Here is a 24,476-nt window from a genome sequence, read left to right on the forward strand (position 1 = left end):
GAGAGAGAGAGAGAGAGAGAGAGGGTGAGATATGGAGATATGGAAGGCCAACATCATGTCCACCCTGAGGTAAACAAAAACAACAACACCTAGACGTAAACAGGAAGCAAAATCCCTCCCCTTGGTTTCCAGCGTGTGCCAGCAGTGCTTTAACTAGATAGCATTCGCTCGATACCCTGCGAAGGTGTGCGGAGCATGAGTGTGAGGAGGCGGAGCGGCATGGCACACGCAGCACGGCACACGCGCACCCACACAAAACCCAACTGGTTACTCTATACACCTTATGCACACACTTCTATCAAGACCGGCCTGTCACAAGAACGTGGGGACACGCTACTGTTTCACCACGGTCTTGGGTGAGTCAGAGAGGCGCAGTGTGTGTCTGCATGTGTGCGGTTGTGTGCCAATTACAGTGATTAATTCTGATAGTCACCAGCTGCTCTGTGTCAAGTGGTGACTTGCTAAAGCTAAATGCTAAACTCATTATACTAGCAACAGGCACAAACAGGACAGTTCTGGAAGCTATGCCAGACATCGGGGTCAGAGAACATTAGTATGCAAATTACCATGGTAACAAGTCCCACCTGATTTGACGTTTTATTAGGCATAGTGTCTGTGTGTGTGTAAACCGAAGTGTGAAATCATTGCTTCATAACCATGTGGAGAAGGGAGACAGACGAGAACACATTCACACTGTTGCTGCGTGATCTGTGTCTTGACTAGGAATATTACACAACACACACACACACACACTTTTTTCTTTGTCCCACCATCTTCCATGTCATTCATAAATAGCTTGGAGAATTACATAACTACCAGGAGCACCAATGATCTCAGCAAATTCACAAAATATATAATTAATGATACCACGCGCGCACACACGCTTGAAGCACGTGTGTGCAAGGTGACAAATTCTCCTCCATAGATGTAGCCTACTGAAAGTGAGAATGTTTCCATGGAAACAGAGCAGAATTTTGGCAGCTTTAGTGGAGTTTGAAGAGGAGTAGCTATGAATGCAGAGAGCGAGATAGAGAGAGAGAGAGAGAGAGAGAGAGAGAGAGAGAGACATAGATAAAGAGAAACAGAGACAAATAGAGAGAGAGACAGAGATATAGAGAGAAAGAGATGTGGAGAGAGAGAGAAAGATAGAGAGAGCAAGAGCTTAGATAATAAGGGGGTGCTGTGTAAGATTCAGTTCATGGAGCTAAATATAACCCCCCTCCTCTGAGCAGCCTCTTTCTTCACCTTCCACTGTCAGCTAGAAATGACCTCCTGACTATCACATCAACACACATCATATCACCCCCCCCCCCCCCACACACACACACAATGAATGCCACATGCGTCAGGTAACAGAACGAGAGCTGAAACGATTCCTGGAGTAACTCGAGTAACTCGATTACTAAAAATAAGCTTCTTTCAGTCCATTTAACTATATCCACAATATCCCAATATCCCACTGTGCCTGGCGTGTAACATGTGCAGCCTCGCTAACAACAAACATTTGGGAACATACCAAAAACAGCGTTATTGCCAGGTGATGCTGTATTAGAAGGGCGAGAGGATAACACCAAAAAGCCAAGAGACTTAAAAAAGGATTTTTGTACATCTTCTCGAAACATTAACAAGGACGAAGAGGCTACGAATAAGCTCCCGGAATCCAGTATCTTCAGCGCAGTAATGTCGAGCCGGTTCTGGTGAAGACGTCAGACTGAGATGTTTACCTAAACGCGGACCTGGAGCCTAACCGGACCCCGACCGGTCCGCACCGCCATGCCTGGTTCATCACGGTTGAGACCGGAGCGGTGCACGCGGCAGGGAGCTCGTGCGCGGCTCGGGAGCTCGCGCAGTCACGCCGCGGCTATTTCGCGGGAGGTTCGCAGGCAAAGTGGTTAGTGCGCCGACTACGTGAGACTGCACCGGAGTGGTTTCTCGTCGTGCATATTTTCCATTTTTTAACGTACGCAAGTTAGGTTACGCGCAGTCGTATTTCCAACGGGTGAATGGACTGAATGAATGAAGAAATGTGCCGTTAGTCACCATTGGTACGCTGAGGAAGTAATAAAGTGCGCTGTGTTCTAAGAAATCTAGTTACGGTTTTCAAAAACTATGCTTTCACACAAATGTTGTGTGCAGTGTCAAGCTTGGAGAAACTAGCAAAGGGCAAATTACTTCGCTTTAACGGGTTTGCATTTTTCGTGTATGTAAACCAAAATATTTCGTGTTTGCCCTTCAGATCAACAGTCGCCCGCCACCGCATCGTCCAAATAACGTTCAACGACTCTGTAAAAATTATGGAACCGCACGTTCCACACGTATCTAGAAAAATGAAAGAAAATATCATGGATACCTTTAAAAAATAATTTGAAATGAATTATTTTTAGTTATTTATTTGTAAATTTCAGAAAGTGTTGGATAAATACATTAAATTAGGTTTAGTTTTGACAGACACTATATGCAGTTTAAGCAATAAAAATGTTGATTTTAAGAGACCTGTCATATTCTCTTCTGCATACTTATTACTGCTCTTAAATAAAGTCAAAGTATTTCCTGTCCAATTGCTCGATTAATCAACGGAGTAATCGGCAGAATACTGCATTACTAAATCAAACTACTACTGCGCTCTAGACCGAACACATTACGGAATACACAGTCACGTTACTGAGCTTAACAGGCAGCTCAAGAGGTAAGATTAGCTAACTCAGTGAAGCAACTCCATCCATCCATCCATCCATCCATCCATCCACCAGTTTGTCCTATCCTCAACCCCTCAGAAGGTGAAGAGAACGTGGCCACGTGAATGTCCCACCATACGCCCTGTGCCCTGACGCTGCTCTCGGTGGTCCCGGTCAGGATGCCCTGGTCCTTGGCCAGAGCTTCGGCCCACTTGTTCGGGCTGGATCTTCTCCAGCACGGCTGTGGTTCCGCTCCAGTTCGTCACGCCAGCCACTCCGGGGCAGTTCCGGACGACTGTTTTCAGAGCGGCATTGACTAGGCCGGAATAATGTCCATCTGCCAAAGTCTGTCAACAACGTGCACACAGGCACACACGCACGCACTCACATGCACGAACGCACACGCACGCACGCACGCGCGCACACACACACACACACACACACACACAAACACACACACACACACACAAACACACACACACACACACACAGACGCACACGCACACATACAAACACACACACTCTGGGACTTTAATATTACCTGTCCTCTTTTCATATTAGAGTAATACTTGGAACCGTCAGTGCGAAGTTTGGATGGAGAATCAAAATTATGTCTACTGTTAAAAACAGTACCAGGACAGTTACAAATGGAAACACTTTGGAAGACAGAGCAAGGAGGTACGTCCTGTATATATATCTGTGTATTTTATGCTCTCAAACACACGTGCTTAAATGCCACCCAAATGTCAAACCGTGTTTCTGTGCTAACACCTGATCCAGCTAACGCAATGTAAACGATCTCAAACACACACACACACACACAATGCTGAAGACACACACAGTGGAGCAGACATGGAGAGAGAGATGTTGGCATGTACGCTTTGACCAGGCTACTACCATCATAAACACACACACACACACACACACACACACACACACACACACACACACACTCCTATTGCATGTGTCAAAAGCCCAGCATCAAAATAAACCATAATACAACACACCTGCACATCCACACACTTAGACACTCTCATTCCCTCTCTCATCTCTCTCTCTCTCTCTCTCTCTCTCTCTCTCTCTCTCTCTCTCTCTCTCTCTCTCTCTCTCACACACACACACACACACACACACACACACACACAAATTTGGATGTGCTAAGACCCTAACATCAACACAAAACCTGCTGTTCTTGGGAACACACCTTGCTCTCTTTCCCTCTCTCTTCCACACACACACACACACACACACACATGCGCGCGCACACACACACGCACGCACACTAACCTGGCTGCCATGGATCATGATGCTGTCGCGTTCAGCTCAGCACCTCTTGGAACGGGCGAGCAGCATGCACACGGTGAGGAGGAAGAGGAAGGCAAGGAGGAGATGGGGAGCATTCCAGAGGAGGCGCGCAACAGGAAAAGGCACAAGGCTTCAGCACTGCTGCGTGCAGAATACAGTCCCTCCATCAGTCCTTACGGTAATGGCAGCTCTCGCTTGCTCCCTGCCTCTCTCGCTCACGCTCTGTACCCCCCCCCCCCCCATTCCCGTGTGTGTGTGTGTGTGTGTGTGTGCGCGCGCACGTGTGAGAGAGAGAGAGAGAATGCATTAAAGACAAAAGATGGAACGTCTGAGTGCAGTGAGCATGGAAAACGAGAGAGAGAGGGCGAAAAGAGACAGAAGGAGGGAGAGAAGGAGAGCGTGAGAGAGAGAGAAAGGGAGAGAGAGAGAGAGAGAGAGAGAGAGAGAGAGGGGAGGAGATGTGTTGGCGGTGTGGCAGTTGGCTCATTAATTATTTAAAGTCTTGATGAAAGGCGCTAGGCTGACATCATTCACTTTCAGTTCACTTTACAGACCATTGGCCAACCCTCACACACACACACACACACACACACAAACATAAAACACCAGCTTGCTACTCCACTTTGTGATTTGAAGGTACGTTTTCTTTTCAGACAATACCAACTTTGTCTCCTCTGTACAGCGTCTGCATCGTCAGCTGGGATTTGGCCCTTCTGAGGTATCAGCCTGTCTGAAACTGATCATAATAATCATTCACATGCGCGCATGCTAACCCAGCCCGTCCCATTACCAGTCTAAACTGTGCGAGCACCCATGACAGACTCACGTGATGGAATGAAGGCGGTATTTTGGAGAAGACTCATGATTGGTTGGGGGGACATGACTCCTAGTGTTCTACTCATCTACATTTGAATGTCTTCTGTTATCTTACACTTATAATTAGAGCAGAGTTAAAACCTTCCAGACTACACAAAATCTGTGTAAATTAGAAGTGTTTGCTTCAAAGGAGGCCAGGAAAAAACGCAGCAGACCTTCATGAAATGAAACGAGTGACTATGCACTAATCCTTGCTAAATGTAGGCCAGACATGGAGTGCAGTGAGGAAGACAGGTTTCTGATACATGAAGGGAAAGATATACTGGACTACTTACTTATTAAACAGCACATTTATGGAGACAGGACAAGAGCAGACAGATGACGGTAAGCTTCACCTGTGAGCGAACCAAGTTCTTCTATGTTCCCTTCTTCGTCTGAACAAACTCAGGTTGCCCAAGTGATAAAGAATAAGTTTAGAATAAACGTATTTGTGGGTTAATACGCACCCCAAGTTAATGTGTGCTGAAGTGTGATCTACGTTCATTAAGAATCTGTATAATATTTTACTGAATGTAACAAGCTGGTCTTTTCTCAAAAATTAGAGGAAGAGAGCTGTTGGACAACAAACGACCAAACCATTAATAAATAAAGGTAAAAGCTATAACGGACAACTGATTGGTTTAACACCACAACAGAAGGTCACCAGATTACTGCGGTGAGGCCCAGTGTTGAACCAGTCACCTGCCTCCCTTAGGAATGCAGAGACATGTGCTGAAGGCAGAGGCATACTTGGATGTGCTGAGCCAGGATATGTCCACACGAGAGGACGTGTTCTGTCCTCTTCAGGGCTGGATTTCTTGATGGCAAATAAAATGGATATATAATCACTAAGTAAACCTGGTTTTTAGTGATTAGTGTGTGGAAAGCGTTTCTAAAGCGTTTCCTGACTTCTGACGAAGGATTATCTAAAGATTAACAGAAATAGTCCATAACATCACATCACTCTGGGTGTTACTACATGTCTACTTCTGGACCGCTTTGTTCTAGGCGACAGAACGATCCCAGTGTTCTGCTTAAGGATGAGAGATCACTCTGTCTCCTCAAGTGGTGAGATGAAGACTCTCCACACCTCTCTTCACCCTGACCCTTGTAAGGACAAAACAGTGGACATCAAGAGAGTGTGAGTGTGTGTGTGTGGGTGGGTGTGTGGCCAGCAGAAAACTGTGACCATGTGCCAGACTCCCCACCACAGTTGTTTACAGAGTTACCATGACAACTCGACTTACGCACAACATGCTGGAGTTGGAAACATTACAGCAAGTAGTGCTTCAGCAATCATCTAGTATCCATGGAAACGGACATGGGCCAATCACTTACACACAAGCTGTGCTGTGGTTCTGAATGAACGGACACGGACACACACACACACACACACACACCACACACACACAAACGAACACACACTCACTCAAGCATGCACACACACACACACACACACACACACACACACACACAAACAAACCCCAAATTACTCTCTCATTCGCATGCACTAAGAAAATTAACAGACAGTCTGACACAGAGAATGGTAGTGTGAACTCCCTCACTCCTCACATTTACACACACACCCAAACACACTGTTCACTGCAGTAACAAACTCCATAGGCAAATGTACAAAAATAAAATCGACCAATGTGTGTGTGTGTGTGTGTGTGTGTATATCGAGTGCCCCCCTTCACATGGTGTGCACAATGCCCTCGCACCATCATCGGGGACATCCCCATTCTCGTTAGCAGAGGCCTTCCACACCAGTGATGTAGTACCCCACCCTCCACTACACCCTTCCCCATCACTCCATCTATCCTTTCCTCCATCTCCCACCAATGCCTCCATCTCTTTACTCCATCTGCAGCATGGTTGAGGGCCTTCATCTGGCTCAACCAAGAGTAGCGTTGACAGCGCAGCAGGGAAACTGCATCCATCTTCCTGACAACGTGGAGCCATACTGGCTCAGCTGAGCCTAGCCACGAGGTTTAGTTTTATTACCGACACAGGGAAAAGTGGGTCAGCGTTGGCAACAGAGGAAATGAGGTTGCTGGCAGTAAAAAAAAAAGTGTTATACACAAACTTGATAAGGCAACCTCAGCTATTCCTAGGACAGCTACTACAAAGCAGTGTCCTATCAGTCTGGGAGCAGTGTAATGAACGAGTGGGTGTGTATTTTTCAGTATTTACAGAGAGAGAGAGAGAGAGAGAGAGAGAGAGAGAGAGAGAGAGAGAGAATACCAGAATCTATGTATAATTCAAAAAATCCACACCAAGCAATAAGACATAATTCCAGCCCACATTATTGGACAGAGGCTGTGGTTCAACAGTACTTTCTGCTCATGCAGTTCTAAGAACTAATGATTGGAGGACATGTGCATAGCTGCCACAGTGAGTCTGGCTCCCAGTATCTGGACATTTAGCGGAAACAGGAAAGCGAACAGCCCATCAGTGGGGCACAGCAGTAAAGTAGCCCAACAGAGCGAGCTCAAGCTGGACTGAGCCAGAGGAATGGCACCTTGGCTACGTGATGCTCATGTGCGATAGAGGGGGCGTGACTGGTCATCACCGCTGGGCACTGGGTGAGCAAGCTCGAAGTGCCTGTCACCGATGGGAGATCATCGCGATCACGCGCTCGGATTTTAAGGCCAACAACAGAAACGGCTACGCGGAGCTTCTCGGGAGCCAGAGTCTGGAAGGTCACAGGTCTGTGGGAAGATCCCCTTTATGGATCTGCTGTGATTAGACATTCTCTGCTACACTGACACCCTCCCGAATTACCTCACTTGTTACCTCACTCGTAGTTGAATGAACCCTTGGTGTTCTCGTTGCCGTCGGTGAAGGCAGTGTTCAGGGTAGTGTTCCATTCACCTGGCACTAATGCCATTCGAGCTGCCGTCACCTGCTCGCTGGACACGCCCGACACAGACACCTGTCATTGACAGCATGCTCCTCCGCAGATCACCTGCTCTGGTGATGTCAGAGGGGTCCTGAGCAAACAGGGTCGTGCCCTGTGTTTGGCCTGACTAAAGGCACTTGCGGTGAGAGCCACAGAAATGCATGTGGCCTTTGTGGGGAGTACGAAACAACCATACATGAGCATCAGTAAAATTTGTTAACAAATAATGCCCATTAGCACTGAAGGGTAGTATTAGCACTGAAGGGTAGTATTAGCATTGAATGGTAGCATTAGCATTGAAGTGTAGGCATGACTAAGCATTGTGTAATATGGAACTCATTCAATCTGCACAGGAAATCCTCGTGTCATCAGAAAATCTGTATAAATCTTATTGATTTTAAATACAATTAAATGCAAAGGCAGATGTAAGTGGACGTGTAGAAAGAGTTACTGGTATTGCTGGACACACACACACACACACACACACACACACACACACACACACACACATACACACACACACACACACTCACACACACACACACACACACACACACACACACACACACACACACACACACACACACACTCATACACACACACACACACACACACACACACACACACACACACACACACTCACACACACACACACACACACACACACACACACACACACACACACACATACACACATATACACACACACACACACACACACACACACACACACACACACACAGAGATAGGAAAGGCACAGTGATGTCCCAAGGGAAATTATAGTGACAGAGTCTTCAAGTACAAATGATGCATAGAGAGGAGAGGTATTATGGAGAGAGAGAGAGAGAGAGAGAGAGAGGGGGGGATTAAATGAGCATGAGGGAGAGACAGAAAGCGAAAGAATAATGAAGAAGATAAATAAGGAGAATAAATGGAGGCAAAAGATGTGGTTTAACAAGCAAGAGAGAGAACGAGTGTGTTTTGTGTGTGTGTGTGTGTGTGTGTGTGTGTGTGTGTGTGTGAGATAGAGAGAGTGTGTGTCACTGTGTCGCATGTTTGCACAATTTGTATGATTCAAATTGTGGCTGATTGAAACATTTTTAAACAAGGAAGTGTGTGTGTGTGTGTGTTCTAAAAGGGTCGGGGTGTTTCATATGTAAAAGTGCCTTAAATCTTGAGCACACACCCTACTGGCCATACAGAGCTGTAGCCGCAGAAGAGAACAGCAAAGTACGGTTAGACAACTCAGTATTTGGATCAGCAGGTATACGGTGAATATTAATGTAAACTGGCTTCAGAAACAAATTGCCCTTCTCTCTCCCACAGTGGCATTATATTATTCCACTCTCTGTTGCAGTGGGATTATATTATTCCACTCTGTGATGCAATGGGATTATACTGTTCGACTTTCTGTTGCAGTGGGATTATATTATTCCACTCTGTGACGCAATGGGATTATACTGTTCCACTATGATGCAGTGGGATTATATTATTCCACTTTCTTTTGCAGTGGTATTACAATATGTGTCCCCCCCCCCCCCATTCTTCAGCAGTTTCAAATGAGCACTTTCACTTTATGCATTTACGCCTGTCAACACATCTGTCTGGAAGCACGCACGCACACTAGTGTGCATGTTACCCGGGGGGGAATCTGGGGAGAGAGAGAGAAAGAGGCGGAGAAGGGGTGGAGGACACTCATCCAGTCACAGGAACTGTGTTCAGACAACTACCCAAATACCTGCTTACTGACAGGTTATAAATACACAAAAACAGTTCAGTGAGTGGCTGGCTTTCATTCACATGCAAATGTACTAAATAAAAATAAAACACAAACACACACGCATACACACTCAAAAGCGACCCCTTACCAGGAGAGTTGGAAGCCTCTCATTAGTGCGGCGATGAGAAGTGTGTGTTGGGCGTGTAGGACAGCAGCTGGCCCTCGTTGGGTCGCATGCTGCCGTACAGCAGCTGGAAAACATGCACGCCCCACTGTGTCCCATCCGAGTGATACAAACACTCTACACCCCAACACCTGAGTGTGAGCCGCGCTCTACGCCCTAACACCTGAGTGTGAGCCGCGCCCTACGGCCTAACACCTGAGAGTGTGAGATGCGTTCTACGCCCTAACACCTGAGAGTGTGAGCCGTGTTCTACGCCCTAACATCCGAGAGTGTGAGCTGCGCTCTACGTCCTAACACCAGAGTGTGAACCATGATCTACGCCCTAACACCTGAGTGGGAACCGCGCTTTAAGCCCTATCACCTGAGTGGGAGCCGCGCTCTACGCCCTAACACCCGAGTGTGAACCGCGCTCTACGCCCTAACACCCGAGAGTGTGAACCGTGCTCTACGCCCTAACACCCGAGAGTGTAAGCCGCGCGCTATGCCCTAACACCTGAGTGTGAACCACGCTCTATGCCCTAACACCCAAGAGTGTGAACCGCGCTCTACGCCCTAACACCCGAGTGTGAGCCACGGTCTACGCCCTACACCCGAGTGTGAGCCACGGTCTACGCCCTAACACCCGAGTGTGAGCCACGGTCTACGCCCTACACCCGAGTGTGAGCCACGGTCTACGCCCTACACCCGAGTGTGAGCCACGGTCTACGCCCTAACACCCGAGTGTGAGCCACGGTCTACGCCCTAACACCTGAGTGGGAACCGCGCTCTACGCCCTAACACCTGAGTGTAAACCGCGCTCTACGCCCTAACACCCGAGAGTGAGAGCCACGCTCCACGCCCTAAAACCAGAGTGTGAACCACGATCTATGCTGTAACACCCGAGAGTGAGAGCCACACTCTGTGCCCTAACACCCGAGAGTGAGAGCCACGCTCTACGCTCTAACAGCTGATTGCGAACCACGCTCTACGCCCTAACACCCGATAGTGAGCATCGTGCTCTATCCGCAGAAAAGAAGCACTGCACTCGTACACGCAGAAAAGCACACGCACACAAGCAGCTAAAACAAGGAGCTCGCAAACGCTCATACTCACCGCGGTTGCTTACGCTCACACTCACTCACCATCCGTCGCCAACGCTCACACTGGTCTCTAACGCACGAACTCGCTCACCGTGGTCACTGACGTTCACACGCGCTCGCCGTGGTCGCTAGCGTTCACACGCGCTCGCCGTGGTCGCTAACGCTCACACTCGCGCTGGCGTTCACTCACCGTAGTGCGTCTGCCTCTCTCCCTCTCCTAGTCTGGCTTTAACTCACTCTCTTCTCTCTCCCTCCCTCCTCCTCCACCGCTTCTCTCTGTGGCGTGCGGAGCCAGATGCGCTACTGAGCATGCTCGGACTGCCCTCCCTCCTCTCGACTGTGCTGTACCCATTTCGTCTGGCTCTTCTCGGGCACGAGCGGAGATTGTTCAGCCTCTGCAGGGGCTTCTGAAGGAGGTGCGTCCCAGGAGAGGTGCCCGTCTGTGGGGGCAGAGCCGGGGTGAGATGGGAGCTCTGTGACTCCTCCGGCCCTGTCAGTCTCCATCAGTTCTCACGGCGACTATCCGGAGATCCTAATCTCCTAATTCTCTTCCACATGGTCGGTGTCCGTCCCGCCGCTGATGTCACCAGTGCTAAAGCCCACTGCAGGCTTAGAGAGGACGCTATTTTGGTTTTGCTACATGAGTGTGCTGGTATCAGGGCATGCGTAGATTATTAGTGTTTAGAGGATATAGCGGACGGCTGAAGCTACGTCAACTGAGTTATACTGAGGGCGAAGCTAATGTCAGTAGACCCCATGTTAATATCTTTCTACAGCAATGTGACTCTCATCTCCCACTGAGCTGCAGTGTCAGTAAAGGGAGGAGGTGATGAGCTGCAATCCTGTTCTTTGGTCTGCTTAAATGATTTAATACTGCTGGGGTTTGTTAAAGAATTATGAAATTTGGAATATTTACTATGTATCTTTCCATGGCAACCTGTCCACAAATAGTCCGGGAGGGGCGCAAAACAAGGGCTACTGTTGTTTTAGTGGTTCAGAATCCCTTACCACCCCCATCAAGAAATCCTCACCCTCCATCATATGAAATTACCCTCCATTGAGAAGTTCAGTGATAGCCAGTTAAGAACCTTATTGTGAAGGTCTGGATTGTGTCGCGTCTCACACTGCTATGACTCACATGCCACTCCACCCAACCCCCATACCCAACCCCACAATTACCAGAGACAGCAGCTGAGACAGAATCCACTCCCTACTGCCATCCAGGCTCAGTCTGAGAAAGCCCAACACAGAGCTGAGGGGCCTCCCTAGAAAGTTCAGACTAATGTAGCCGAGCGCCGATGCAGCCTCCTCTGATCACCCACACAGTGATCCCTGCACGTGCAGTGAGCGTCAATCTTTATCTTACCGCAGTGCAATTGACGTCAGGCTTCAATATTCATTTTTTAAGTGTTCATAAAACACAGGAACATTTGGATTAGCACTGTAAGATTGTACATAGCAAGAAATATATGTTAAATCCACAGAAAATAAATGAAACATAAATAAATCTCTAAATTAAAATAAAACAAACCAAATAAACAAACAAAAAACAAAACAAAAGAAGAATCTCCCTCATCACCATAACTGTGATGCAAAACGGGTTTGTGTTGCACCAGAGGTTGAAGGCAGAATGTGCTCCTCTCCTTTCAGTAGCCCTGTGGAGATCCTGGACACCATGTAGCAGCAGGATGTGGTGCTGAATGGACAGCTCCCTTCAACACGCTCACCAACTAACCAGCAGGCACTTCTACACTGCTTCTCAAACCTGCCCCAGGTCAGTTACAGCTCTGCACTGCTCTGGAGACTTACCACCAGTCCAGGGTGGTCCTTGGGGTGGGGGTGATGGGGATGGAGGGGGCATTGGGTGTATACATGTGCTCAGGCTTGGGCAACATCTTGGGCAACACTTCAGCACATGCAGAGAATATTTACACGGCTGGCGGTGTTCATTAACTCCTCCTGACATCTACCACAAACACAATCATGCACGTACGCACACGCACACTAAATAGATGGATAGAAACTGCTGTTTAACCCTGATGGAAAAACCCTCTGTGAGTACTGTATACACAGCTGAGTGAGGCAAAGGTTCTGGAACAGAACAGAGGAAAACACACACACACACAACCACACATGCAACCCCCACCCCCACATGCATAGACACACACGTGCACACACAGATGGACATGCACACATGCACATGCAGAAAACACAGTAACAGCTTTGTTTCCTCCTATTAATTCAGTCAAATCCTCTAGATCAGCTGAAAAGTTCTGCCTCAGATGTTAGCCAAGCCAGTGACCTACATTACCAGTGATCTCCTACTATACCAGTGATCTCATACGTTACCAGTGAACTATTTTACCAGTGACCTCTTGATTTACCAGTGATTTCTTACATATGACATTAGTAGAAGAGTGACCTTCCTTGGTTCAATGAAATCACAGACAGAGAGAAAGAGAGAGAGAGAGAGTAAGAAAATAATTGGGTGAAAATAATTGGTTTAGCATTTTTCAAACACCACAAAGCATAAGTATTTGAGAAGAAGAAACAGTGAAAAAAAGACAGGACAGAGAGACAAGGCAGAGAGACAAGGCAGAGAGAGACAAGGCAGAGAGACACAGGAGAGAGAGACAAGGCAGAGAGACAGGAGAGAGAGACAAGGCAGAGAGACAGGAGAGAGAGACAAGGCAGAAAGACAGGGCAGAGAGACAGGGCAGACAGACATGGCAGAGAGACAGGGCAGAGAGACAGGGCAGAGAGACAGGACAGAACAAGGCACAGAGGGGGTGCAGATAAGATGCAGGCAGCTTGCAGACTAGAAGCGATGGAGTCCATTCTGGCTCTGTGGAACAGCTGTGTCACTGCGTGATATTTCAGCCTCACTCACCAGAGGAAAACGAGAAAGCGCGAGACACGAGTCCAGCCCGCCCGCCTCCACAGCTGTGCTGGGTCTGTGGGAGTTGTTTTCAAACCACATTATCATCACTCCACCCTCTATGTTATCTCTGAGCGACTACACATACATTTGTATACATTTTAAAGTCTGCGATGTTTAGGATTACAGCTCATCTCTGCGTTGCTTTGGCAAAATGGATTGACAGTAAAAAAAAGGGAGAAAGATAAAGAAAAAGAACGACGAGAGAGAGAACTAAATCAAAGCAAACTCGAATAAAAGTACAAACCCCTGCTTAGTACTCTCTATCAGCAACCCCCCCACACACAGTAGTTATTATCACCGCAACACCCATCAGAAACTTAGCTAGCTTCTAAAAATGGATCTAACATTTAGAGCATACACACAGACACACAGACACACACACACACAGTAAAAGAGCAATGCGGGAGATGTTTGATCTGCATTAAACTGAACAAAAGATCCAAAATGTCACTCTGGTGGAGAATGAGAGAGTATATTATTATTATGAAGTATTCTAGAGGAAATACATGCATCCCCTGCCAACACCCACCCACACACACACACACCCACCCACAGACACATAGATGTATTGTATGTATAGTAAATGTCACAAATACACTTACAGCTTGACTCATAATTCTGTTCCTAGGGTTACCATGGAGACTAACAGTTATTAACAGAGTTAAAGGCCATTTTCAACTGTTCAATGGTTCCCATGCCAACAAGATCCCAAATTCAAGCAACTAAGAAAACTCAATCATTTTCAATAATTTTTATTCACACACACACACACACACACACACACACACACACACACACACACACATAGTACATGTAACATACAGGATCATTTGCATTGCCTCCAGCCACACACAGTTTTATAAGGGTCACAGACATCTACAGCTTTACATCAGAACACAAGCATGCATATGTCACAGATGTGGGTTTATGGGAATGTGACAACATATATGCCACAGCAGAAAAACTGTGCTCTGCTCCACCAGAGGGAGAGACAGACAGAGAAATAGAGAGAGAGAGAGAGAGACAGAGAGAGAGAGACAGACAGAGAGAGAGAGAAAGAGAGACAGACAGACAGAGAAAGAGAGACAGACAGACAGAGAGAGATACAGACAGACAGACAGAGAGAGAGATACAGACAGACAGACAGAGAGAGAGATACAGACAGACAGACAGAGAGAGAGATACAGACAGACAGAGAGACACACAGACAGACAGAGGGACACACAGACAGACAGACAGAGAGAGAGAGAGGTGGGAGGGAACACCTTGTCCCTTACTGATTCAGCAGGTACTGATGACATCATGTTTTGAAGGTATAGCCGGTCTGTTCAGAGAGAACACACCGTCACAGAACCCGGTGTAAAGAGTACGTGCTTGCGTGCGTTTGTGTGTGTGTGTGTGTGTGCTCATGAGTTAAATATTAAAGCATCTGGTTTGAGGACACTGGGCATCATGCTCACTTGCCCCTATAATTCTGCCATTTGTGCAAATATTGCCCTCTAGTGGCACTTAATACAATGCTTAATACAGAACATAACTTTAAACTTTAAACATAACTTCAAACTAAACCAATGTTTTCAGGAATTGATGACTCAGACAGAAGAGGTTTCAGTAATGCAAAACATCTCCTAAAATACTTTAAACACACACATGTACAATTATACACGAAACACCACCACAATTTAACCATTTGTTAATGACTTTGAGTGTACATTTATTCTTCCAGTATATTCTATTCATCCCTGCAGTGGCCCTGCACAGCTAATCCTCATTGATTTTCTCACCTAATCACACCACAATCAACAGAGCCATTGACAGCATATGGCATGACTGGGGATCAAATCTGAGGCTGCAAATCAATTGTGATAAAAACAAAAAGATGTCAAAACGAGTACACCCATCAACCAGAAGTAGCTCTGTAATGAAATCCAACTCTCCTGACGTGTAGAAAAGCCAAAGCCACAGTGCGCAGGTGTTCCTATAAGAGAGGAGGACGTGGGAGGCCCCAAGGGTGGACAGAAGAAGCAAAAATACCCGGCCGGCCTCGGCAGAATACAGTATGTACAGAATACATACCAGCAAGGGCAGCCGGATAGGTGGAGTGAGAGAGAGAGAGAGAGAGAGAGAGAGAGAGAGGAATACTGAGGAGATAGGAGAGGAGAGGAGGGGGAAATTAATCCTCCAAAGTGGTCCCTGCTGTGTTTATGAGCCTTTGAAAAGGGGGGAGATGAGTAAGAGAGAGAGAGAGAGAGAGAGAGATCGTGTCCAGTGGCAGAGCTGCAGTTAGTGTGAGTAACGTGTGAGTAATGGGAAGTTCATCCTGGAGATGGAGGAGACACAGGGAGGGAAGGACAGACACAAAGAAAAACCTCCTCTCTCTACACCTGCCTGACCTTCTCTCTCTCCAGCCCTCTCTCTCTCTCTCTCTCTCTCTCTCTCCAGCCCTCTCTCTCTCTCCAGCCCTCTCTCTCTCTCTCTCTCTCTCTCTCTCTCTCTCTCAAATTTGAATATCTTTATCGGCATAAATTGTAATTAACAACTGTTGACAAAGTGGGTTAAGGAATGATTGATATTAAAAGTGACAAAACACTCTCTCTCTCTCCCTCTCACACACACACACACACACACACACACGCGCGCGCTGCCTTACTCTATCTGACCTCCTTTTTGAACAGGTACTCTCCCCAGGAACAGGAGGAGCTCAGCACTGCAGATCTTTGTTTGCTGTTTGTGCTCTCAGGAATCCAACACAGTTCTGCCCCTTTATTCCACAGTCACCAAGTCATGCCTTCACTTCCAGCCTTCTGGACTCAACCGTGGTTTTTCTGACCCTGGGGCACCTTCTCCTTATACCTCCCTTTCCAAATTCAGTTTCAAACTAGTCCAGACATTTGCAGACTGCATCAATCTCTGAACAACCATTTTCACTTCAAATGAGGATAAAACATGAAAAGATGCTCCTCGCAGGCTGACGGAAGACGGAGATGCAGCCCTAATTACCAATGCCGTCAATACCTCTGAAACTACAGACAAGAGTGTGTGGGGTGCGGGGGACGACCCTGCTCCAGTGCCAAAGACATACATGAAGCCACACCACTCTGACCACACCCCCAATCATCCTCTCACAGAATCAAATCAGTAGGTCACTGCCACACCCTGAAACGAAGCGTCCCACGTTCCCCTGGGCACAACACAGGAAGCAGCGAGGGGCGACAGAACCCGGCTGGGGCTGGTGGGTTTGACAGCCTGGATACGACCTGGATACGACTTGGACATGACCTGGACATGACCTGGATACGCCCTGGATACGCCCTGGATATGGTGGTCAGACCACAGGCTTCTGCTGCATGTACATCCGACAGAGTCTGAATTTGTAAATCAGTCCGGAAAGCATCTGGACTTTGCTGTGGTACATGCAGGTTCTTCTGTCCTAGGTCCTGAAGGTTTATGGGTGCACCCATATAACAAATATGACAATACAACATTACTTTACGAGTTTAGAGGATTGTGTTTTACTGTTGTCTTACTGTTTGAAGTTTAAGACAGAGAGCATGACTGCATCCGTCACTATCAGCCAGCATTCAAAAACAGTCTGTAGACGCTTGGAGGGAGTTTCCGTGGACTGACCCCAGCGGTCGCGTGCTAGCCCCGCCCCTGACACTCTGCCCTGACCAATCTGCTGGCCCCAGGCTTGCTGACATACACTGTTTGTCCAGTAAAAAGGCTACAGAGTGATATTCCATGGCGTGCAACTGTATTCAGGGATCGAGTTTTCAAAAGTAGCATGAGATCTGAGAAAACACTCAGGGTACGAAACACGGATCAGTGTAGAGGGCGGCCCAGGACTGTAGGCTCCACTCACCATATACACTCACACACCCACATGCACACACGCACGCACACACACACGCAACCGCGCGCACACACGCACGCGCGCACACACACACACACACACACGAATGAACAGACTTACATGTACACATATCCCACCCCAACAAGGTCCACTGTACTGATACCCTGAGACTACGTTTAGACTTACCTGTACTTGTCGGTTCCACTGTCAGTCCTGCTTAAAAGAAACAGAGAAAGTATGTCAGCACCTTCTGAGTATTAAAACTGAATCCACAGAGAAACCGCTGTCATGTCTCATCAACCTGACACAGAAAAGTGTTATAATTAGCTAAAAGCATGTTATAAATACACATATTATAAATAGATTATGTTAAAATATCACATGTCAAACACAACTATTGCCTTAAAACAAGCTCAGTCAGCTCCCTCAGAGGCCAAAAGCCAGCAATAAAAGAACACTTAAATTATCACACTTATTTTTCCCAGACGCAGATAAAACCTATTTCTGGAATGAATTACCACGCTAATGGTGATTTTCCACTGCAGAGCCTACACAGCCCTGAGCTAAATGTGTTCTGTATCAAGACCAGTCACAAAGCTCGGGCTTACTGTAGAGTCAACTGGGGAAAGGGTTCCCTCTAGTGGACATAACCCAGACTGCACAGCTTACCTCAATGGAGCAAACTGTCGCCTAGCAAGACGCATTACCACAAGTCAAAAAGTGCGCGAATTAGTTTTCTCCAACACACACACACACACACACACACACACACACACACACACACACAGAACATTTACCTCTCTTCGCGGATAAATGGACTCAGGAGGCGGGTGGAGTCGTCGTCATGGCTACTCTGCTGGCTGCTGTGCTGGCTGGTGTAAGGAAATGGACACCAGACACTCAACTCATGACAACTTCTACAGGTTTTCATAGCATGTTAAGATATCATGTCAAATGACTTATGTAATGTCTATATGAGAACGTGCACATCTCGTGGCATTTTTACACATTAGAGGTCAAATAAACAGAATCAAACGCATCAGAAAAACAGGCTGCATTGCACCGATTTGCCTCTGTTAATACTTTCACGTGAATAGATCAGCATGTGAGCTACAGCGAAACTTCCCCGTCTCAAAGCTCCCAGTTTCTGGAGGCAGAAGCTTTCTCTCAGAAACTCTCAGGTTCAAACATTCACATTTCCTGCGAAGGAGAATCCGATCTGCTCCGCCTGCTCCGATCTAAGTCACCCTGGTGGATCTATAGCACAGAACAGTACTGGCTCCCACATACCATACCTAAAAACCGTCAGCCTTGATTGGTAAGAAATGCAGTCTAAAATAAAACAGGCTAGTCTTTAGCCATGTTACATCAAAGTTTCAGCACTTAATCTAGACTTAACCTAAATCTAGGAGGAATACACGAGGAGCATGTGTGTGTGCACCTTCGAGTAACCCCGTATATCTTCACAATATCCTCTCCCTCAGTGCAATGTTGTGTAGAGATGCTTTGTTTATTCTGAATTGACAGGTGTCATTCACCACCGTGCCACCAGGTGGGGTGCTGGAGTGAAAACAGACAATGAAATATTAACCAGATGTATCATTCATACAGTAAAAACTATACAAGCCTATAAAACATCATTACCAATCATTGCCCTACGTTACCACTGCGTTAAGGCCACCAACCGTATCCCCGTTCCTGCTGTCGCGGCTGGAATATTTTGCAATTTTGTCCTCACTTCTGTGTTTACAACAGCCCTTCTCAAATCTGAGCAGGAAGCAACCATGGACCGCCATGACCTTCGTGGAATATGATTAAAGTAGACCACTCAAATCACTCCAGGAAACTGATTCTCTGACTGATATACTGATTAAGGAAAGGCAGTAATGGACTCAATGTGGATTTACAACCGCTCCTTCTACTCCTCAGTCCCCGTCCAGCGCTCGTGGCTCGAGGCTGGATGCGCACAGCTTGTCCCCGGAGGGCTGTTAGTCATCCACACTTAAGGAGCTCAGGTGTTAGCAGGTACTTCAGAGGGATGATTATGGCCCTTCTCAGGGCAATTTAAGCTTTATATACGACTTGGACACTCATCATGATAGAGGACTATAGGAAATGTGAGCTAAGCACAGCTGCTAACGCATGCTTTTGTGTGTGTGTGTGTGTGTGCGCGCGGGTGGGGGGGGGGGGGTCACTGCATCCCCCTTTGTTTTTATCTTGAGATGATTTATCAGTGTGGACTGTGTGGCCATGGTACTGAGAGAGAGAGAGAGTCACAGAGATGGCATGTGTGTATGTACTTTAACCCTCCAACCCCTGTGACACCTAACAGGCAGAGGCTTAACACAGTGAGAAGACCTGGTAGATCATTCAGGGCTGGTGCTTCTTTAATTCCATGTGTGTTTCAAGGAGCATTAGGTGCAGCCAGAACTTCACCCCAGTGCCTGACACACACATGGCTCCTGTTAGTGCTTTTAAAGGCTGCCCAACTGCATTTGGACTTTTGGACCGGGTTATCCCCTTGACAGCTAATGGAACAGCCAGACTTTAGTTATATGGCTCTCTCTCTCTCTCTCTCTCTCTCTCTCTCTCTCTCTCTCTCTCTCTCTCTCTCTGTCTCTCTGTCTCTCTCTCAGTGAAACATTGACTGTCAAGGGGATTTTAATAAAGTGTCAATGCCAAAATGTGAATGGACGACTTTTCCAAAACCAGCCCTTGGAGTGTTTTTTTTTGAGTTAAATTAATCATGTTAATCAACTTTAACACAAGGATCCAGCAGAACCAAGCTGCAGTCACATGTGAGAAGAGCCAATCAGAGCTCCCAGCAAAGCCCAGCTATTTGAACAGATAAGTTTAATCAAGGGGGACCAAATGAATAAAAGTGGCTGGATGGAAGAGCCAAATTATGCCTACATTGGTCCTGTGTGCCCTGAGGTTGATTAATCTAAACACCCACCACCTACGTTACTAGAAACATTTATTAGGGACACCTTTTACTAATCTTTGACACTATAGCCTAGTCAGTCAATGGTGGTCATTTTCTTATCACAGGTCCTTAACTGGCTGGATGTTTCTGGGTGACGGACCTCTGTCCAGTGAGAACTGCCATCGGCGACACCACTGTACCTGCGATGCCAGGGTCACTTCGCAAAGTAATACGTGCCCCTGAACTCAGAGATAGTACAGTCAGAGTTGTCAAACACAGCCATGCCAAGAGAATGAGTCCAATTACCACAATATCCAACCAACCCTAAACAAAACACCAGCTTCTCCAATCAGAGCCTGAAGCATCGCCTTGGAGCACGAATTGCCTGGCTCGACCTTGCCGGCTGCTGGGACTGGACCCAGCGCCTCAGAAGCATGGAAAGGTGCGCAGATAAACCTCGGCCCATGCTCTTAAAATAGTCTCAGTGCCTGTTATCCAAGCGAGACAGGCGGCAGTGGGTCTAGAGAGACCGCAGCCAGTGGAGAGAGACCTCGGCGGGTCGAGATAACCTCTCCCATCTCCCCAAACACGACACACGCACTAGAATACCACTCAGACAAACATCAGTACGGTGAATGTGGGAGAGCCTTCAAATGCTTGTGGGCCAAAACTAATTTACTTCAAAAGGAATATTAAATAAATATGAATAGAACGGCATTAACTGTGGCATAACACAGTGGTTATTTCCTTCGTAGTCCTTGGCAGAATACTTCTAGGTGTTAGACAACTTCCATAACTGTATAAACTGAATAAACTTCTGTTCATGCTTATATATGAACCCTCACAAAGGGTCGTGTTGGAAGTAATTGCAATGTAAGAGTTCTGTTCTGTTCAGCTGTGTGCTGTGTTCCCCATGACAAGCTCTGGAGTATGAAAAGTTTATGGAATACATAAATGCCTGACATCAGCCTGTATAATTACTTACAAGCAGTTACAGCATGACACCTTATAAAGCAAGAATATATGACCTCATAAAGTCAGGTTTTATAGAGCATTAAAACCTTTGCTCATAAGAACATCATTGTCGTAATGCATGATAACAGCTTAACAAGTTATAATACATTACAAATTACAGCTCTGGTTTCTCAGGGTGTTTTCACGCTTGTCCCGAATGCTTAAGTCTGCACTCAGGACAGATTCTGGGCTGGTTTGAATGAGGGGCTCATTATGCTTTCACACACACAAGAATTCCGTACCACGGATCGATTATGCAATTCCGTACGTCACTTTTCTGCATGAAGGCCGGCGAGGAACAGCGCTTTTGGGATGCAGGGAATTTTACCGTTTCACCGTGAAGCTTTTTGTTGCATTGTACCACAAATGCTTTTTTAAATCTCCCCTGTAAACCATACTCTGCGGTACCATGCAAAAAAATTAGGTACCTGAGAAAAATGTATTTAAAAAGTTTATCTGGATAGTAAGCGTTTGTTTACTCAGAAAATACACAAAACTTGAAAAGGGAAGTCACATAATAAGTTGAAGCAGTCACTTTACAAAATGAACCAATCGCGCCGCCCCACACACGACGCCGGGAGCGTGTTCCTGTTGGAAAACACATAGCTGGGGAACAAATCTTTGTCACAAAGACAAAAGCATGCCCAGATCTTCACAGATCCTCCACCAAACTTCACAGTATGACACACCACGGCGTGGTGGTCTCTCCAGGGCTCTGTCTCACCATCAGACGACCAGGTGTTGGGCCAAGCTGAAGACTGGATCAGAGAAGCTGACCTTAACATCAGCACTCTGTGTGTTGCAATCTTGTACATACCTCAGGCTGGCTCTTCTTTGCTTCTCATGGATAAAGAAGTTTGTTTTTTTTCTAGCTTTGCCCTGCCTTCAGCCCTGCCCTGCCGTCTCAGTCAGCGGAGACTCATCTGAGCCCTCTGCTAGCCTGTAGTTTTGTTGTCCTCAGTGTCTGCGGTTTCCCTTTGCTCTTATGAACCGACGTGTTTGACGTTTTAAGGATAGAAGCAATGTTTACTTTCTTTTGCACTCTTTGGTGCTGTCAGTAGTGCCTGTGCTAGAATTCAACAGACACCAGAGTGGAATGGCTGCTATATATGTAGTGGTGCTGATTTAAGACCTGTGTATGTGTGTGTATGATGCATTATTTGCATTATAAGCGCATAACGTGTGTTACATAAAATAAACGCAAGACTGTTATAATGCATTACAACAATAATGTATCTAAATTTTGTATGAACAATAGTTACAACTCTTTATAAAACCTGACTTTAGGAAGTCATATACTCTTGCTTTATAAAGCACTGTACATATAGCTATAACTACTAATGAGTAATTATAAAGGCTTATTGGCAGACATTATACAGCATGCCATATAACCATATAACATATCATAAATGCATTATAAATACAGGATTCATAGGGTGTAATATGACATCTTCCTTTTGAAAAATACTGCCCTCAAAATGGTAATATTCCAAGAGAAGTAACACAATGAGGGGGAAAAAGGATCAAAAGTCCAGTGAATAGGCAGACAAAGGCCTCATGAATTATGCATGGCCATCCAAAATGCTTCAAGCATTACTTACCACACACAATGATGAACGTTTGGGCCAAACTAAAGGAAACTGTACACGGGAGAATACAAACAAAAGTCCCGATGCATTACTGGGTGTGCGGAGGAAAAGATTTTAGTAAAAATTCTGCAAAAGAGAGTGAGCTGTCAATCATAGGCCTGTTCAAACCCAAAACACATTCACTGAAATGCAGATTCAGCCTTCATCATGGCCCATTTAGCAATCTTTACTTCAGGATTAAAAACAAAACAAAACAAAATTAAATAATTGTATATTAAATACATACATTTTGAGACTGTACACTAAGCAGAAGGGCGGGGTGTGTGTGTGTGTGTGTGTGTGTGTGTGTGTGCGCAGGGATTAGTGAGCATCAGAGCCACTATCCAGGATGAAACAGGAAGATCCAGGACTACACCAGGATGATGGTACCGAGTGATGAAGTGCTTAGTGAGCATCTCAGACAGAAGAAAGGATGGAGGATGGAAATGAGATGGAACAGGAACCATTCTACCAGGAAATGGCTGGACTGAAGGCTGAGGAATATGTGTGTGTGTGTGTGTGTGTGTGTGTGTGTTATGCAAGCAAACATCATGCATGTTAAGCACTACACGATTTGTTTTTTTATATTTGCATTGATTGTATTTAATCAGTGCGAAAAAATATCATATATCTCTCTCTCTCCCTCTGTGTGCCCCCCCAGCACGTTCTCTCTCTCTCTCTCTCTCTCTCTCTCTCTCTCTCTCTCTCTCTCTCTCTCTCTCTCGCTGGGCAGTGCCCCACCCTTTGCCTAATAAACAGAACTCATGCATAATTGAGAGGACTGATTAGTAGTGTGTGTGCTGGTCCATGACTTCGGCCACCTGCTGTTCTCTGATAGTCCACACCACTGACTACCAGGTAGACTGCACCTGCAAACTGCACAGAGCAAATCTGATGTGTGGACACAATTCATTATTCAGCAATATTTGAACATGATCAAAATAACAAAGGAGTGTCTTTTGTAGCATTTGGGTATTTTCAAACTGTTACCCAGAAGAGCAGTGTGATTAAAACAATTTTTAAAATCCAGGTGAGAACCTTTCACTAAATCTAAAGTTTTTATTGGTTAGGAGCCAAGATCCTCCCTTTAACATTAACCTCTAATCACAGGTTAAATATTTATCATCGCTGTAACAAGATTAATGTCAGGTTAAACAAGGTTAAAATGTAGCCTTGTTAAATGTAGAAAAACAAACCCACTACCCTGAGACTGCACTGTGTAATTGGTTAAAACATGGCCCGGGTCTCCAGCAGGAGGTGAATAAGTGAGTTTAGTCAATAGGTACCCATCTTCTGGAGTGTAAACACGACCTGAAGTCATGTTTCAGGGGATTCGGACTTCAGCGGGTGTCCTCCTTATGAAAATTAATAGAATGAGTTAGGACAAATGACTC

At 46.2% G+C, this 24,476-nt stretch overlaps 2 protein-coding genes across 15 annotated transcripts in view; one reads left to right on the forward strand and one right to left on the reverse strand.

Annotated features, from left to right (window-relative positions):
* The window catches only part of gramd1bb (GRAM domain containing 1Bb), a 49,885-nt gene that overhangs the window by 23,625 nt on the left and 1,784 nt on the right, over positions 1-24,476 (reverse strand). For 7 of the 12 annotated variants that reach the window (XM_035524995.1, XM_035524994.1, XM_035524993.1 and 4 more), the window contains exons 2-3: positions 18,312-18,386; positions 17,701-17,730 (exon numbers count right to left, since the gene is read on the reverse strand). In XM_035524995.1, coding sequence (XP_035380888.1) covers positions 17,701-17,730; positions 18,312-18,386 — 105 coding nt within the window. Of the gene's footprint in view, positions 1-3,962; positions 4,050-9,605; positions 9,666-17,700; positions 17,731-18,311; positions 18,387-24,476 lie in introns of those variants that run through there. The other 5 variants (XM_035524997.1, XM_027026889.2, XM_027026886.2 and 2 more) reach the window with 3 other exon arrangements.
* On the forward strand, positions 15-23,569 carry LOC118241139. 3 transcript variants are annotated; one of them, XR_004775860.1, is made up of 7 exons: positions 15-356; positions 3,237-3,353; positions 3,998-4,158; positions 4,634-4,698; positions 5,399-5,447; positions 5,551-5,945; positions 11,016-11,061. XR_004775860.1 is itself a non-coding variant. In XM_035524998.1 (6 exons), the coding sequence occupies exons 1-6, from the start codon at positions 196-198 to the stop codon at positions 5,655-5,657; spliced, it is 660 nt and encodes a 219-aa protein (XP_035380891.1). In that variant the 5' UTR covers positions 15-195; the 3' UTR covers positions 5,658-6,175. The 3 variants fall into 3 exon arrangements, 1 of the variants encoding a protein (XP_035380891.1); XR_004775861.1 differs by lacking the exons at positions 5,399-5,447; positions 5,551-5,945; positions 11,016-11,061 and adding exons at positions 12,371-12,494; positions 23,401-23,569; XM_035524998.1 differs by lacking the exon at positions 11,016-11,061 and having other exon boundaries at positions 5,551-6,175.

The sequence above is a fragment of the Electrophorus electricus genome, chromosome 4 (assembly GCF_013358815.1).
Source record: "Electrophorus electricus isolate fEleEle1 chromosome 4, fEleEle1.pri, whole genome shotgun sequence".
Lineage (NCBI taxonomy): Eukaryota > Metazoa > Chordata > Actinopteri > Gymnotiformes > Gymnotidae > Electrophorus > Electrophorus electricus.

Excerpts from the sequence above, each read along its gene's own strand:
- LOC118241139 (XM_035524998.1), top strand. The coding sequence starts at position 196 with ATGAGTGTGAGGAGGCGGAGCGGCATGGCACACGCAGCACGGCACACG. Across the intron at positions 357-3,236 it reads CTGTTTCACCACGGTCTTGG|AGTAATACTTGGAACCGTCA; the intron begins GTGAGTCAGAGA and ends TTTTCATATTAG. Across the intron at positions 5,448-5,550 it reads CAAACCATTAATAAATAAAG|GAATGCAGAGACATGTGCTG; the intron begins GTAAAAGCTATA and ends TGCCTCCCTTAG.